This window comes from Periplaneta americana, chromosome 11 (genome assembly GCF_040183065.1).
Source record: "Periplaneta americana isolate PAMFEO1 chromosome 11, P.americana_PAMFEO1_priV1, whole genome shotgun sequence".
Lineage (NCBI taxonomy): Eukaryota > Metazoa > Arthropoda > Insecta > Blattodea > Blattidae > Periplaneta > Periplaneta americana.
This window is the reverse complement of record NC_091127.1, coordinates 53,030,355-53,045,484: the sequence shown is the minus strand read 5'-3', so window position 1 is coordinate 53,045,484 and position 15,130 is coordinate 53,030,355. Positions and strand designations below refer to the sequence as shown.

The following is a 15,130-nucleotide window of genomic DNA, read 5'->3' as shown; positions in this document are numbered from 1 at the left end:
ATTATTATTATTATTATTATTATTATTATTATCTATTTATATATTTAACCTGGTAGATATAAGGACTTTAGGTCTTCTCTTTCCCTCTACCAGAGGATACACGAAGTTTTACTTTGATATTCCAATTAGTTTACTTATAATAATTGATTTTTATTGTTTTTTTAAATACTGAATTGTAATGTTCTCCTAATTTTCAAAGGTTACATAATTTTTCTTTAAATTTATATTTCATTTTTTTTATTCCTGCTAGATGTATGTAAAATATGACATATGCGTTTCTTATTTTTCCAATTACTTTTTGAGAAAAAAATATTTACCCTTTTAGTTCTAAATTTTTCCATTTTTTAAAACTCATCATATTCTCAACACATAGTGATTTTAATACTTTCAATAGCAGAAGAAAACGCATGTATCAGTTTACTTCAAATGCTTTTGTGCGAGATCGTGCGTATTTGCTTGTTTTCCGCACAGAACCAATACGCGGTAAGTGTGAAATACCACATTCAGTATTCCCAACGTAACACACATAACAATTTCCCTCTTCTTACCGCTTAAGCACGACATTCATTTTACTGCTTTAGACTTTTAACATATTATTTTTAGAGACGTTTAACATAGTAATAATTATAAAATGGAAAATTACCACTGCAATTTCACCTACATTGCAATGTTAATTATTGTTTTTAAATATTTGCAAAAATTAAGTAAAGTCTACTACTCCACGAAACTTATTGCATTCCTGATACAAGTAACATTAAGGAAGCCGTGAAAAAATCAACAAGATTCCAGATACCAATGTTATTACTGCAATATGTTATATAAATAATATTGTTAAAATAGTAAAATGAAAAATAAATCATTACATAACCTTACCGTTTGTTTTAAGTTCGCATTTATAGACTGGGGGAAAAAAAGACAGACGTATATCACGGCCTGCTGGAGTATAGTAAAGACAGGAAACATTTTATAGCAACAATGTTGAAGAAAGATATTTTGGTTTTCCGAAGTTGCCGTCATTAAACAGAAACCAACATGGAGATTTCATTGCAACTAATTAGAAATTCGTCTTTCAGGTATGTAATAAACGATCTTCGCACAAACTAATGTACGATACACGAGCTGTATGTTTGTTTTCATGTTCTCGGAAATTAAAAAAGCTCAACTACGTTTCGCTTTTTCAATCTTTTCCTCGACCATGAAAACGTCAACATACCGCTCTTGAAACATATATTACTATTGTGGATTTATGTACAAAATGTCACTGATATTGGAGGAAGACTGCATTCATTAGAGCATATTGAATGTTACAAAATGTTGAAAATGAGAAAACTAGTATCAAAGTACAGCATAAATAGGCTATGATATAAATATACTATAGATATCCTTCCTCCCTTCCTATATAGATCTACTACACACATTTTTCTCCTACATAACAGCACGAAATATGAACTCAATGAAAAGTAAAATTAGAATGAAGAACAAAGTTTCTCAGAATGGCTGCTGAGTGTCAGTTTAAAGGACTGCAGCTCCACCCACGCTCTGATCCCTTTAAATTTGTCTTGAGGGTCTTTAAATTGTCATAGGGCTAAAATAAGCACAGATTTAGAAAACTGAAATATTATTTTAGAGTTAAAAACAAAATTTCCATTATTAATGTTCTTTTTCGTTATTTTCACCGATCTATAGCCTTAAATTGTCTCTTAGAAATATATGTGTAAATGTAGGTAACTGTGGACAACGGTTATTTTAAGAAAAAAATATTCTGTTGTGGCTGAAGTGTGCCTCTCCTTTAATCTTATTTTTCTTAATTATCTCTTATTTCTTCTTCTTTCGTTGCTTACGTTTCTTCCATGAGGTTTCTTCTGCACCTAAAGATGACTCCATAACTAATACAGCAATTCACGTGCTAAAGTATTTTTCTCTGAGGTAACTCTTTCTGCGTAGATAGGAAGCAGTAGTGCCAATCTACTACAGTTTAAAATTGTATGGATAAATATTTCAAGATGGTATGAATGAGAAATTTGTAAATGCTACCATCGTCCTGGACAATGGCTGTTTTCACAAAAAAAATCTTTGGACTATTGTTGTTTTATGAAAACCACTGAAAATTTCCACTCCTATAACATAGAACTATGGTGTTTTCTCCATTAACAACCAACTCAGCAGATAGCAGCTACAATACGCTCACCACATGCTTAGTATTACTGGTGACAGACTACAGTCACTAATCACGATTATCGACCTAATCGCGATCGCGGTTGTAGTGTGTCACCGTCCCGATCGCGATCAGGAGCTAAATCCTGTTTCCAGAACAAGATAATCGCGCTGAGGCACGGTCCAGTGGATGAAATTAACATTTTAATAATCTTTGGTTTCGAATCACCTTGATTTATGTTATTTAGGAAGTCGTGATAGCTTCTGCTGTGGAATTTTACTGCCCCTTTCATTGTAATGTATGAAACAGAAACGAAAATGAGTGGCTAGAAAATGAATTTGGCTACTATTAGACGTAGTGGAGAAATATGATGCAGATGTGAGAAAAGTAAACAGAAATACCAATATTAACAAATGACAGACGAATTATTCATATTTCATATACATATAGAAAGCAATAGAAGGCTGCTGAAAGATGTTTCATTTCAATAAATATTGGATTACAAACTGGAACTGATTTCTTTTTCAGATTTTCAATTTCAGTCTCCATTACGACGCTATCGTTGAGGTTAGGGTTCATTTTAAAAATATGTTTTATTACAAAATAATATAAATCTTTGGCATGACGATATAAATTTTATATGTTATAAAATCTCTTTCCAAACTAATATAAATAGTAATGATATAAATTGTATCAGTTTACATTGTAAAACATATAACAATTTTAAAAAATAAATTCCCATATCAAGCTGCAAGAAACAACAAAAAACGGGGGGGGGGAAACAATGAACAAACATCAAAAGAAAGTATGAACTTTAGGTGTTGTCCAGGAGGGAAACAAACATATACGTATGTACATAGAGAAAATTGTTTCCTCTATGGTAATTCAGCTGTTGACCAGACGGGACCAAGCGTGACCTAGTGTATCAACACATTTTCGGTAATCACGATCGGAGCTAATCGCGATAATGCTAATCGCGATTAGCGACTGTAGTCTATCACTAGTATTATAGTCCCGTCGCTCTAATTTCCGGCAGCCAATCACGTTACAGGTCGGGTACATTTAAATGTGTGCGTCTTGTGATTCGCTGGTGATGACGTTATGCATTTCCTAAGGCTCGATAAATACTTAATATAATCGCCCGCCATTTTGGCTCTTCTGTTGGCGTTCGCAGAAAACACACGAGTACGTTATTTGCCACTCAATTATTTGCTCAATTACAGTGCGTTTGATTTATTATCATAGGAGCTACGTCATGATAATGTTTAACGGTGTGGCAAATAGATTCCTCGTTTGGTAGCTCGGCAATGAAAGAACAAAAATGGCGAACGATACTACCTACCTAGATTTTATAGAGCCTTCACTTCCAAAGACGTAAGCAAAGAGGAGGAGTCACGCCGGGAACAACAGCGTCGCGACTATAGTATCTGAAATTTGCATTTTTTGGACTATGGTTCTTTTTTTAAAAACCTTCAATTTTAATACATTGAGTCGTTATATCGAAGGTAATTCACAAGGCTAGCTTTTTCAGTATTTTTTTCGATATACATTTCTTATTAAATTTTATGCTCGACCATGCCGAAATGTAGTAATTATACACCTGGTAGTAGCCCTTTAATACACCTCATTAAAGTACACCTATTCATTATACTTCAGTTGTTCAGCCAATGAGAAATCACTATTGTGCCATTATAAAACCGCAAGTATCGATTATTCTCGGATATGCAATCGAAAGGCAATTAGCGAAACGTCACGGAGGCTGGAAATCCAATACTGTCGCAGAAGGTTATGTTCTGTTACTATAATAATTAGCGTTAATTGTAAATAATATTCAAATAAATTCAATTTGTCATCTCGTTTTTCAATTCTAAATCAATTTCCAGGTTATATCAATATTAATGTTCATGTTATTCTTTAGATTATATCAAGGTCAATGACATTCATTCCTCGGAAAAAATCAATACTTTGGCGTCTGCGCACATCTCACAATTTAGAAAGTCACTTCCTCTCTTCACTTAGATAACCATAACATGAATACTTCTGAATAATTTCAAGTTAGAAATATGGTCGAGCATAAAAAGTCGTATGAAACTTGCCTATAATGGTAATTAAGACGCTCTTATGAAAATTATGAAACTCGCTTGCGCTCGTTTCATAAACAAACATACTCGCGTCTTAATTACTACCATTATTGGCTCGTTGCATAATGTGCTATTAATTTACTGAATTGCGATTGTAATTATTGAAAGATGGTAGATGATTTTAAATATTAATTTATCGCTCAGTTTTCTGTTACATTCAATTATTTTCATGCAAACGCTGTATTGTCATTAACTTCTTGTAGCTAATTTTCCCGTTGTTGTGAAGCGAACTTAATTTGCTATTTTCTGCGTCGACTTTCTTCTCAATCCGACTTTCTGGTGTTTCCCAAGCGACCCGTAGCCTTGCCGCCTCCCTTCTCTCCTCTGCCAGGCTACAAGAAGTGAAACTCGGGGGGAACATGGCCGGTAGCAGCTGTTGCAGGTAAAACTTTTACACCGAGGTGATCAGTGACGTCTCAGAAGGATTCCTAACAACACCGGAGCAGTCTTGTGTCTGAGTGAGTGTGTCGTGTTTGTGCAGGTTCTCCGTGGTGGTACCGGGGTTGGGTCTCTGCCCCCCTACACCCATTCCCCTCTCTAATCGTTATACTAACAAACACACAAAAAAGACCATCATGACGTTTTGTAAGACGTATGGAAGATGTATGGTTTTATTGGCAGCTATTGTAACAGGTAAGAGTCAATTCTTTTTTAAGTCACGAATCTTTTTATTGCTCTCTGTCGGTTAATTGCTTTCGATATTTTCGATCGATGTATTATTTCACTACCAAATGATTCAAGAGTTATTCCGACGAGCTTATCTTTTGTTCGTTTTGATCTATACCGTTTTGCTACGTGGCTATCTAAAACAGACGTAAGCGTGAATTAGAAAGGGATATATTGTATTTTTTATAGTTTAAGAATGTTTCCCCCTTTCAACTTTTTTACACTTCACATCGAGTAAATCAAATTTTTAGTATTCCAGCAAATTAATTTTTTGACTTAATTGATGATAAAGCACTTGAAGCTATTATGTTGGTCGTTTCAATAAAAATTAAGGCTAAAACCGAACTTCTTAATTAACTGTACGGACACTGTGATATGAGTGAATTATATTGAGATAAAGTATCTGCCGATGTTGTGCAAACAACGGCCAAACTGCAGCTTTTACTTTCCGCGGAAATCACGTCTGTAATCTTCTGAACCCCACTTAGACGTGGGAGTTAGTTTGTTATAGGGTAAAAGTTGGTAATATTCTGATACGAGTAATATTGTGATAATTCTTTTTGAGAATTTATTACAATTTTACTGAACAAGAGAACATCCGGTTTTATGCAGAAACTTGTCCACGAACATTCCCTTAATACGTTGACGCAAGAAATCGATCTTCCTCTCGTTCAGTAAAATTGTAATAAATTCTCAAAAAGAACTATCACAATATTACCATATCACAATATTACCAACCTTTATCCTATATGATGCATTAGACAGACGAAAGTGCAAATTATAAAGACATGTATTTTTCATACTTTAAATTTTTCTCTCTTTCGTTTTCAATACTGTCTCATTGAATAAATCAAGTTTTTAGTACTCCGACCAATTAATTTGATGAAACGACATTTGAAGCTATTATGTTAGTCATTCCTATGAAAATGAAAGCTAAGAAAGGACTTCTTAACTAATTTGTACGGACTCTCTTGCGATTTAAGTAATATATATCGAGGTAAATATCTGGCGATAGTTGGATCCCAAAAGAAATGCAATTGGTACTCATTTCTGTTGGAGACTGCGTGAAGCCCAGAACCATAGTGCGGGCGGAGAGATAGGATCAATGGAGAAAATCCATGACCTCATTGGGAATCGAACTCGCGACCTTTCGGCTTTCAGCGCAGCGCTTTAACCGCGACGCTACCGCGTGCCTTACATCTTATTGTGATAATTTATTACTGAATACGTGCTGTCTGATAGCATGTTAATAAATTTAATAAATAAAAATTATAATGAATTGAATGACAACACTTTGTGAACCCAAGATAACTCGGAATCATTACAAGACAACATGGGGCAAACGAAAGATACAGATTCAGTTCCTGTATAAGCAGATAAATCTCCGAATTTTAATAGAGAAATGAAGTTGTATACAGCTGATTTAAACCCAGAAACGCAACATTTTAATAAAAACGGATGTCATGAAAATATAAGTACTTAGATCCAAGTGGACTATTTATAGTATAATCCTAGATAATATATACCCAGATTGCTCGGCGTTATAGGCTTTGACGGTAACAACTTTTGTCGGGTTTACTATGCTGCCATCTAGTTGGTACATAAGGAGTCACGTCATAACTCCCATTTGAATTGCATTAGCGACTGTACTGCCATCTCTTGTTCGTTTGCGGCGGACGGGTGACGATCCTGGCGGTTGTTCTCTTCAAAGTGCAACCGATTTTAACATAGGAATGAGCAATCTATATGTGATCTGGGGTATAATGTAACATTCTCTTAAGTGAGTTTTCAACGTGCTTGGAGAGCAAGGCCTTTAGGCCTATTTGAAGAAAGGGAGACCATCTTGCTTTAAAGCCATGACACACATGATTGTTGAATTGACAATGAGGAAGAATATTTATCGTTTCCGGGAAAAGTAAACAGTGACATCCTTGTCGTTGTAGGTTTCGAGCTAGGTTAACTTCATTTTATAATGCAATGTCACCACCGTCATTAACATTCAATGGCGAAAATAATGATACTTAGCTATTTCACAATAAAATAAAGTACAGTTTCATAGTGATAATTGTTACATTTCCGAATAAATCTGCATCCATATCGTCAAGTAAAAAATGTTATTTGCAACACGGAAAGAAGCGCATTAAATTATATTTTATAGATTGGTTTGTTTTCATAAATTACGATTCATATTAAAAGGTTATTATAGCCTACTAAGTGGTTAAAAGCTAAAGAAAAGCAGTCATGGACAAATTTGGTAGCATTAACCCTTAACAGTTTAATAACGATCTCAACCGAGGCCTTTCTCATAACGAAAACTAAGTAGATTTCTCTCTATCTCTCTATATATTTCTTTATTAAGGCCGTGCACAAAGGTATTGGGGATTAAACCTTTCATTAAAAAATAAGTTTTCGGTACAAGAAATAAAACAAAATGAAACAGCATCCCTGTAAATTAATACTCCATCATCGATAAACTAAGATTACTATAGTACCACAGTCTAGTATATACAGTCACGAAGCTTGAGTTTATGAGGGTATTAGAAACAATAGACTGTGCAGGTACTATTTCGCATTGTACGTAATGAGGCGATAGTAGCGATCCTAGTGGTTAGCAACTATTTATGGATGCATATTTACTACGTATTGAGCTTCGTGACTGTATATACTAGGCTATGATAGTACTATGGAATTGCGCAGAAAGCAGGTAGATAGAGCTCCCATTTTTTATTATTCTCTGGAAGAAAGACGAACCCATTGCATTGCGACCATCCCAGTGGGAACTATCTATTGTGCTTATCCCCTTAGTTAGGCGCATATTCACCGACACCAACTGACTACACTAAGGTCCGCTGCGAATCCAGGTTCCTTGTAGCAATCTTACACGCTCCTAGGCCAGTTCCCTTCGTGCATCTCCAGCCGGCATTCGAAGAGTGCTATGGAATGAAAACGAAATGGAAAGCAGCAGGAGAATCCCGCAAAAAACTCCAATTGCGGTGTTGTCCGCCCTAAGCGTCACTATGGATTCTTCACATAAAAAGCCCTAGGCAAGACCGAGACTCGAAACCCACGCCGCCGCCCACGTGACAGGCCGAATGTGTGACCACTCAGCCATTGCAGGTATAGGCTAGAACTTCCATTCTTCGACATCTGAAGAAGGTACCGCCGAAAAATACTTAGCTATCTACTCAAATTTACAGTAAGATCATTGGATACCTTAGCCATTCTGGAATTTATAACGATATGAATAAATCGCCTTCACTTCCATTTCAACCCGATTCTCCTACTTCGCAGTATAGCGGCAGAGACAACTCTGAATTCTGCTGTGTTGTTAATATCACAGTCTAGTATATACAGTCACGAAGCTTGAGTTGTGAGGGTGCTAGGAACAATAGACTGTGCCGGTACTATTTCGCACTGTCTATAATAAGGCGATGTTAGCCATCCTAGTGGTTAGCAACTATCTATGGATTCATATTTACTACGTATTGAGCTTCGTGACTGTATATACTACACAGTGTTAATAGGATAATTGTAGATTTTGGCGAAGAGTAGAATTCTGTCATGTGAAGCGGATGTGATTAGAGAAAACTACTTCAACACCGTTAAAACTCCAGCTGGACTCGCAGGAATTTTAGTTCAAGAATATCCGTGTTTAGAAGACAAGACACTTTAAAAACAATTCAGCATACTGGCACTGAGTTTTCACTTCAATAGAAAATATTTTTTTCGTACTTCGAAACAGTTCCGAGAGTAATCTACTCTTGTATACAGTCAGTTAAGGCACTTTCCCTGTTATAAATTGACAGGAGTTTGAAACTCTCTGTTTAGTTTCGACTATTTCCGGGTTCAAGTATTCATAGGGCCCCACCTCCGCTGTTCCACATGTTCCAAACACGCTGTTTTCTCCCACAAGGAGCTCTACAGAAATATACAGTAAGAACTTTATACATACATACATACACAGCATACATACATACATACATACATACATACCATACACACATATACACATACATACATACGTACATAAATACATACACACACAGCCACCGGCGTGGCTCAGTCAGTTAAGGCGCTTGTCTGCCGGTCTGAAGTTGCGTTCGGGCGCGGGTTCGATCCCCGCTTGGGCTGATTATCTGATTGGGTTTTTTCCGAGATTTTCCCTAACAGTAATGTGAATACAAGGTAATATATGGCGAATCCTCGGCCCCATCTCGCCAAATATCTCGCTATCACCGATCTCATCGACGCTAAATAACCTAGTAGTTGATACAGCGTCCTTAAATAACCAATTAAAAATTGCATTACATTACATTAGTCCACATCTGTGGAGTAACGGCTAGCGCGTCTGGCCGCGAAAGAGGTGGCCCGGGTTCGATTCCCGGTCTGGGCAAGTCACCTGGTTGAGGTTCTTTTCGGGGTTTTCCCTCAACCCAATACGAGCAAATGCTGGCTGACTTTCGGTGCTGGACCCGGACTCATTTCACCGGCATCATCACCTTCATCTCATTCAGACGCTAAATAACCTGAGATGTTGATACAGCGTCGTAAAATAACCTATTACATTACATGTGTTTTACAGTTTGAATATTTTACAGTTTGCTGTAACCATACTGACCACTGGATTCGAGGTTCGCGGGTTCAAATCCGACGAAGGGCGCTGGATTTTAAAGGGCGATAAAACCCTAAGCGTGGCTTTTTGGGGTAAAGAAGGAAAGCCGTGGGTCCCCTGTTATAAATTTACGGCACCTAAGAAATCTATCCCTGACAGAGGGTTTTAGGTAGAATTTGTCACCCACATCTGCACTTTAAAATGCCGTTAAATGAAACATTATTAAACGACATTTCATAAAAGTTGAGAGGATGCAAAGGCATTTCTTTCCCCTTCTACTTGCCCTGAGTCAGTCAGTGACAGACCGGTAGCTGTTACCTCTTATACCTGCACCCCCCAAGCTGTACACACTAGAAAATAAAATATTAAATAAAGTACATAAGTGGATATAAAATACAGTGACACAGATGTTTAACAATTACACTGAGTATATTTTAATGCCGTTCTTACAATATGTTCAACTAATAATTAAATTAAGGAATGTTAGTTTGTATTATGAAGTCAGGGGGGAGTGACAGTACAGATTGTCCCGTTGTGTGTGCTGTAGAGTAGCAACTAGCTGTGGAGAAAACATTTATCTTCTGCTGTCAGCAGTTTTTTAATGTGGCAGTTAATATCAACAGCAATAAAATTCAATATAAATGCTCAGTATGGAATTTCGAAATATAGAGTATTGGTAAACCCTTTCAGAAATAAAATTTGTCACTATGTAGGAAGTCAATTAGTCGAACGTTTGTGAAATGGACAGTAGCATCTTCACCTTCACTGATAGTAGGGAGTGTGAGTAGAGGGGAAAGCCTAGCAACCAAACTGAAATGGGGTATAGTATGAATATATTACATTCTACGCTTAATGCCTGTAAATATTGGTCAATTTACATCGTCGTATCTAATATTTACGTGTTCTGTTGAATTACTGTAGTTCGTCTTCTATTTATATCGCATCATTGCTTCATTCTCATCATCTCCCCTACACTCTATGGCTTCTGTAGTTTAGAAGTTCCGTTAAACAAAGAAATGTCTGCCTGACGTTAATATATTCCTGTCTAGTAAGAGCACCGGAGCGACATCCCTTCTCGCAGACAACTGCCTACGCTCTCTGCCCGCCATATGGAAAGTGTATGATTTCAGAGACTTTCTTCCACGTCTGACAGCCGTCTGCTGCTCCTCTGGCGAATGAGACATCTCGCAGATCTTGATCAGCGACGGTACCGTGCAGACGATCGGCATTCCTTGCAGTTATCGGAGAGGCAGTTTTCACTAATCGAATAAAAAAGCGCTTAACCTACATTGCCAAATGCGTATCAACTAATGATACTTACTGGATTCGCTTCACGAACTCTATCTCCTGAAAGCTTACGAGCTTACGTGTTCAGAGAGCGGCATTTTAGCTCTACGCTTCAAGCGGGGATAAAGGTTTTGAGAATGTAATATCACAGATGTGACAGCGAAATGCAATGGTTTACTATTTCTAGTAACATTATGTTAGAATATTTATCTATTTATGTAGGTATTTATATTTATTTATGGATCTGCTTTGGTTTAGAGACTAGTCCAATAGCTTTCTGTGCCGGAGGTAAGGAGTTCAGACCCTGAAAATAAGTCTTGACGAAATATTTTACGGCCAAATACCATTAGATTACGCCAGACTAAAATAGGTTATGCTCCAAAAATTGATACCGGTACTTCATTTGACCCTGTATTTATTATTATTATTATTATTATTATTATTATTATTACAGTATTTGAGTACATGACATTGTGATTTAACCCTCTTTGGTGAAATCTGGTATTAGTTGGCAACACTGAAGATACTGCCAAATTAGTCTTTTAGGGTGCTATTCATAGACATTTCTCTAGCCCGCGCTACGAGCGTGCTAAACTAGCCCCGGCTATCGACTGGTTACTTGTACAGGATTCATACCGTAACATAACGCTAACACTGGTTTAAGAATACGAAATACGTTAGTTCGCTGATCATCCACCGGAAGCCCGCGCTAAGAATGTCTATGAATATGACCCTTAGGAACTACTCTTACGTGATCCTCACTATAGTGAAAGGAAATTGTTATTTAGCCATTTTTAACATTTATATAGGCTAATTATTTGCATTTTCGTATACGTGAGTCCAGGTTAAATCACTAAAAATTACAACTGTGTTATCAGGCATAGTCTATGGATACAAAATGCTACTAAAGCATACCGAAGACACCCCCACTCTTCTTACAGAGCTGCGTACGAGATCGGATGAGTCTACTTACGAATTATAGGGGAATGGGTTAGCCTTTGCCTTGAACTCGGTAGAGATACGCCCGACCTTCCCTTCTACTCCTACCCCCTCCAAACAAACGTTGTTCCCCTACTGCGCATCGCGAGTGTCTTGACAAAATGCATGAGCTGTACACTCTCTACATCTGCAACGTATTTTACCACTCATTAAAAAATCAGTGATTTTAGTCACGTCACATTGTCCGACGCTTCCTAACTGCTGAATAATTTGTGATTCTTGATGTAAATTCATATCATTAAGCTATGTGCCATTTTTTTCTTGCAGAAAAATGAAAAGAATCAATTTATATAATAATAATAATAATAATAATAATAATAATAATAATAATAATAATAATAATATGTAACACAATGTGATTTTATTATATTACTACAAAAACGAAGAAAAACCATAACTATTCAAATTGAACTTGTGATTAAAAGTCAATGCCAATTAAAAACTATCGATTTAAATGTCTTGAGTTCATTTTCGGAGAAGCTAATATGTCCACTACATTTGGGACAATTCTGGAATTTAGAAAAAGGTCTTTCAACTTCTCAAAGGGTTAGACGCAGGAATTGTAACAGCCTCTCAGCGGTATATAATATATCGAGGTTAAGAAAGCGCGGAAATCACTTCCAGCCCCTGATACGCCCCCATGTCGTCATGTTTAAGCGTCAGGGACAACTTGACTTTCACCTTAATTACAAGAATTTCTAATTAAATCTGGTAGCTCTATTAAACAGAGAAGCAACATGCGGGCTTCTTGATCTTGGCCAGAAATTGCCCTGATTTCAATATGCGATGACAATTTTAGGTTCAAGAACATCTTTTTGGGTGCTTATCACAGAAGAAGTTAATGGGAATCTCTGAAACTTACGTTAAACGAAAGTCAGAATTTCAAACAGGACATGTTCTCGTATATGGTCTATTATTTCGGCATGAGTTTGTCAAAAAAAATCGAAAAATGTAACTTACTACTAAGACACGTTATTATGGTTCTTTCTCTCTCTCTCTAGACTGTGCAATTCTTTTTTTTCTATCTGTTTTCCCTCACCATCCTCGGTTGCTAATGGTTCTCATGCCTTTGTTTCAGTCTTGCAGTATCTCTTGCATTTTGTTTTTATGTCATTTTTCTACTATTCTTTCATCCTGCAGGTTTTAGATATTCTTCATTCAACCATTAATTCCAAAGAGAATATTTTCCCGTACACTGCGGACCAGTAGCAGCTGCTCCCCGTGAACTCGGATGGCTGGTTGTGTTCAAATATAACTCATTTTATATTATAAATTTAGATTTTATCGATTTACGCGTGCTCATAATTTGTGTGTACGTTTTGTAAGCAATGTTCGTAAATATTATCATATTACCCCATTCCTGGAAACAATAGGTTGGCTTAAACTAGATAAGAAACCTGTCGTCTCGCTTCACTTACCTTTCCTCTCACCACAATCTGAACACACGCTCTCGCCATGAAACAATACTAACAATACCATCCCATCGCACCTCCTCATACTCATCCTCTTTCACAATAGCCCTGCCAAGACTCTGAAATTCGTTACCTGCTAGCATCAGGGACTGTCGAAATAAAATTGAATTCAAACGCAAACTTACTAGGCACTTGGTCAGTAATTGAGACTCGTTCAGACATGGTTTCTTGTAAATCGTTCTCTTAATCTATCACAAAATATTTCAATATCCGGTAATTTCATCACTATAGAATTTTGTTATTGTAGGTTTAATTTGTAATTCAGTAAATACAAAAATATTTTTTGTTCTTAACTTCTATGATAAAATGTCTAGCTTTCATTAATCACGTAATCTTGTCGTACATCAATTTTTATTGTAATTGTAATTGTAAATTTAATTTTAATTGTAATTTTATTGTTCTTATTACAGTTGTAATCCCCTGGTAGAGGGGCAGAGAAGGCCTGACGGCCTTATCTCTACCAGGTTAAATAAATAAATACTACTACTAAATACTACTAATACTAGGGAACGAATTTCTTATTGCTTTGTTTCTGATCTGTTTTAGGAGCCTTGGTGAAACTTTCCAGGACATTTAAAAGCTAATAAATTTGGTTTCTGAGCACGTTCTTTCCTCATTTGCTTACTCCTGGCTTCTCGCACCTATTGAAATGTTAATATGCCGCGGAGTTTGTAGCGGGGCGGACTGGTACTTTTTTAGTTGATTATTTAACGACGCTGTATCAACTAGTAGGTTATTTAGACTCGATGGTATTGATGAGAGCGAGATGGTATTTGGCGAGATGAGACCGAGGATTCGCCATAGATTATCTGACATTCGCCTTACGGTTGGAGAAACCCAACCAGGTAATCAGCTCAAGCGGGAATCGAATCCGCTCCCGAGCGCAACTCTAGATTAGCAGGCAAGCTACGCCGGTGGCTCGTACTGGTATTACGCTGTGCTTTGACGTTCTTTATGTAGTTCTAAATTTTCTCATGAAGGTCTTCCCAACATGAAAGAACTGTTAAGGGCTTATAAAACATATAAATTATTAATTATATCGGCACCATTGTCGAAGCATGTGGACTATAATAATAATAATAATAATAATAATAATAATAATAATAATAATAATAATAATAATAAGCTACTAAGAACCTATATGAAAAATAGGTCTCGGAAGTTGATGACCTAAAAATCACAGAAAAATGACCTATAAAATAACCTTAAATTTCTGAAAATATGACATTAAAATGACCAAGATTTTAACAATAACAATAACAATAATAATAATAATAATAGTACAACAACGACAACAATAATAATAATAATAATAATAATAATAATAATAATAATAATAATAATAATAAGCTACTAAAAACTACATGAAAAATAGGTCTCGGAAGTTGATGACCTAACAATCACAGAAAAATGACGTATAAAGTGACCTTAAATTTCTGAAAATATTAGGCCTACATTAAAAATTACCAAGATTTTAACAATAACAATAATAATAATAATAGTAATAGTAAAGTAATAATAATAACTAATAATAGTAATAGAAATAATAATAATAACAATAATAATAATAATAACATTAATAAGCCACTAAAAACCTATATGAAAAATATGTCTCGGAAGTTTATGACCTAAAAATCACAGAAAAATGACCTATAAAATGACCTTAAATATCTAAAAATATGACATTAAAAATGACCAAGATTTTAACAATAACAATAGGCTAATAATAGTTGTAAAATAATAATAATAATAATAATAATAATAATAATAACTAATAGTATTAGTAATAATAATAATA

General features: G+C 35.8%; 1 protein-coding gene across 1 annotated transcript in view; it reads left to right on the top strand.

Annotated features, from left to right (window-relative positions):
• The first annotated feature begins 4,616 nt into the window (after positions 1–4,616).
• Positions 4,617–15,130, top strand: part of Cda4 (chitin deacetylase Cda4) — a 122,356-nt gene continuing 111,842 nt past the window's right edge. The window contains exon 1 of the mRNA XM_069839435.1: positions 4,617–4,929. Within this exon, the coding sequence (XP_069695536.1) occupies positions 4,872–4,929 (58 nt within the window). The 5' untranslated portion in view covers positions 4,617–4,871. The remainder of the gene's footprint in view (positions 4,930–15,130) is intronic.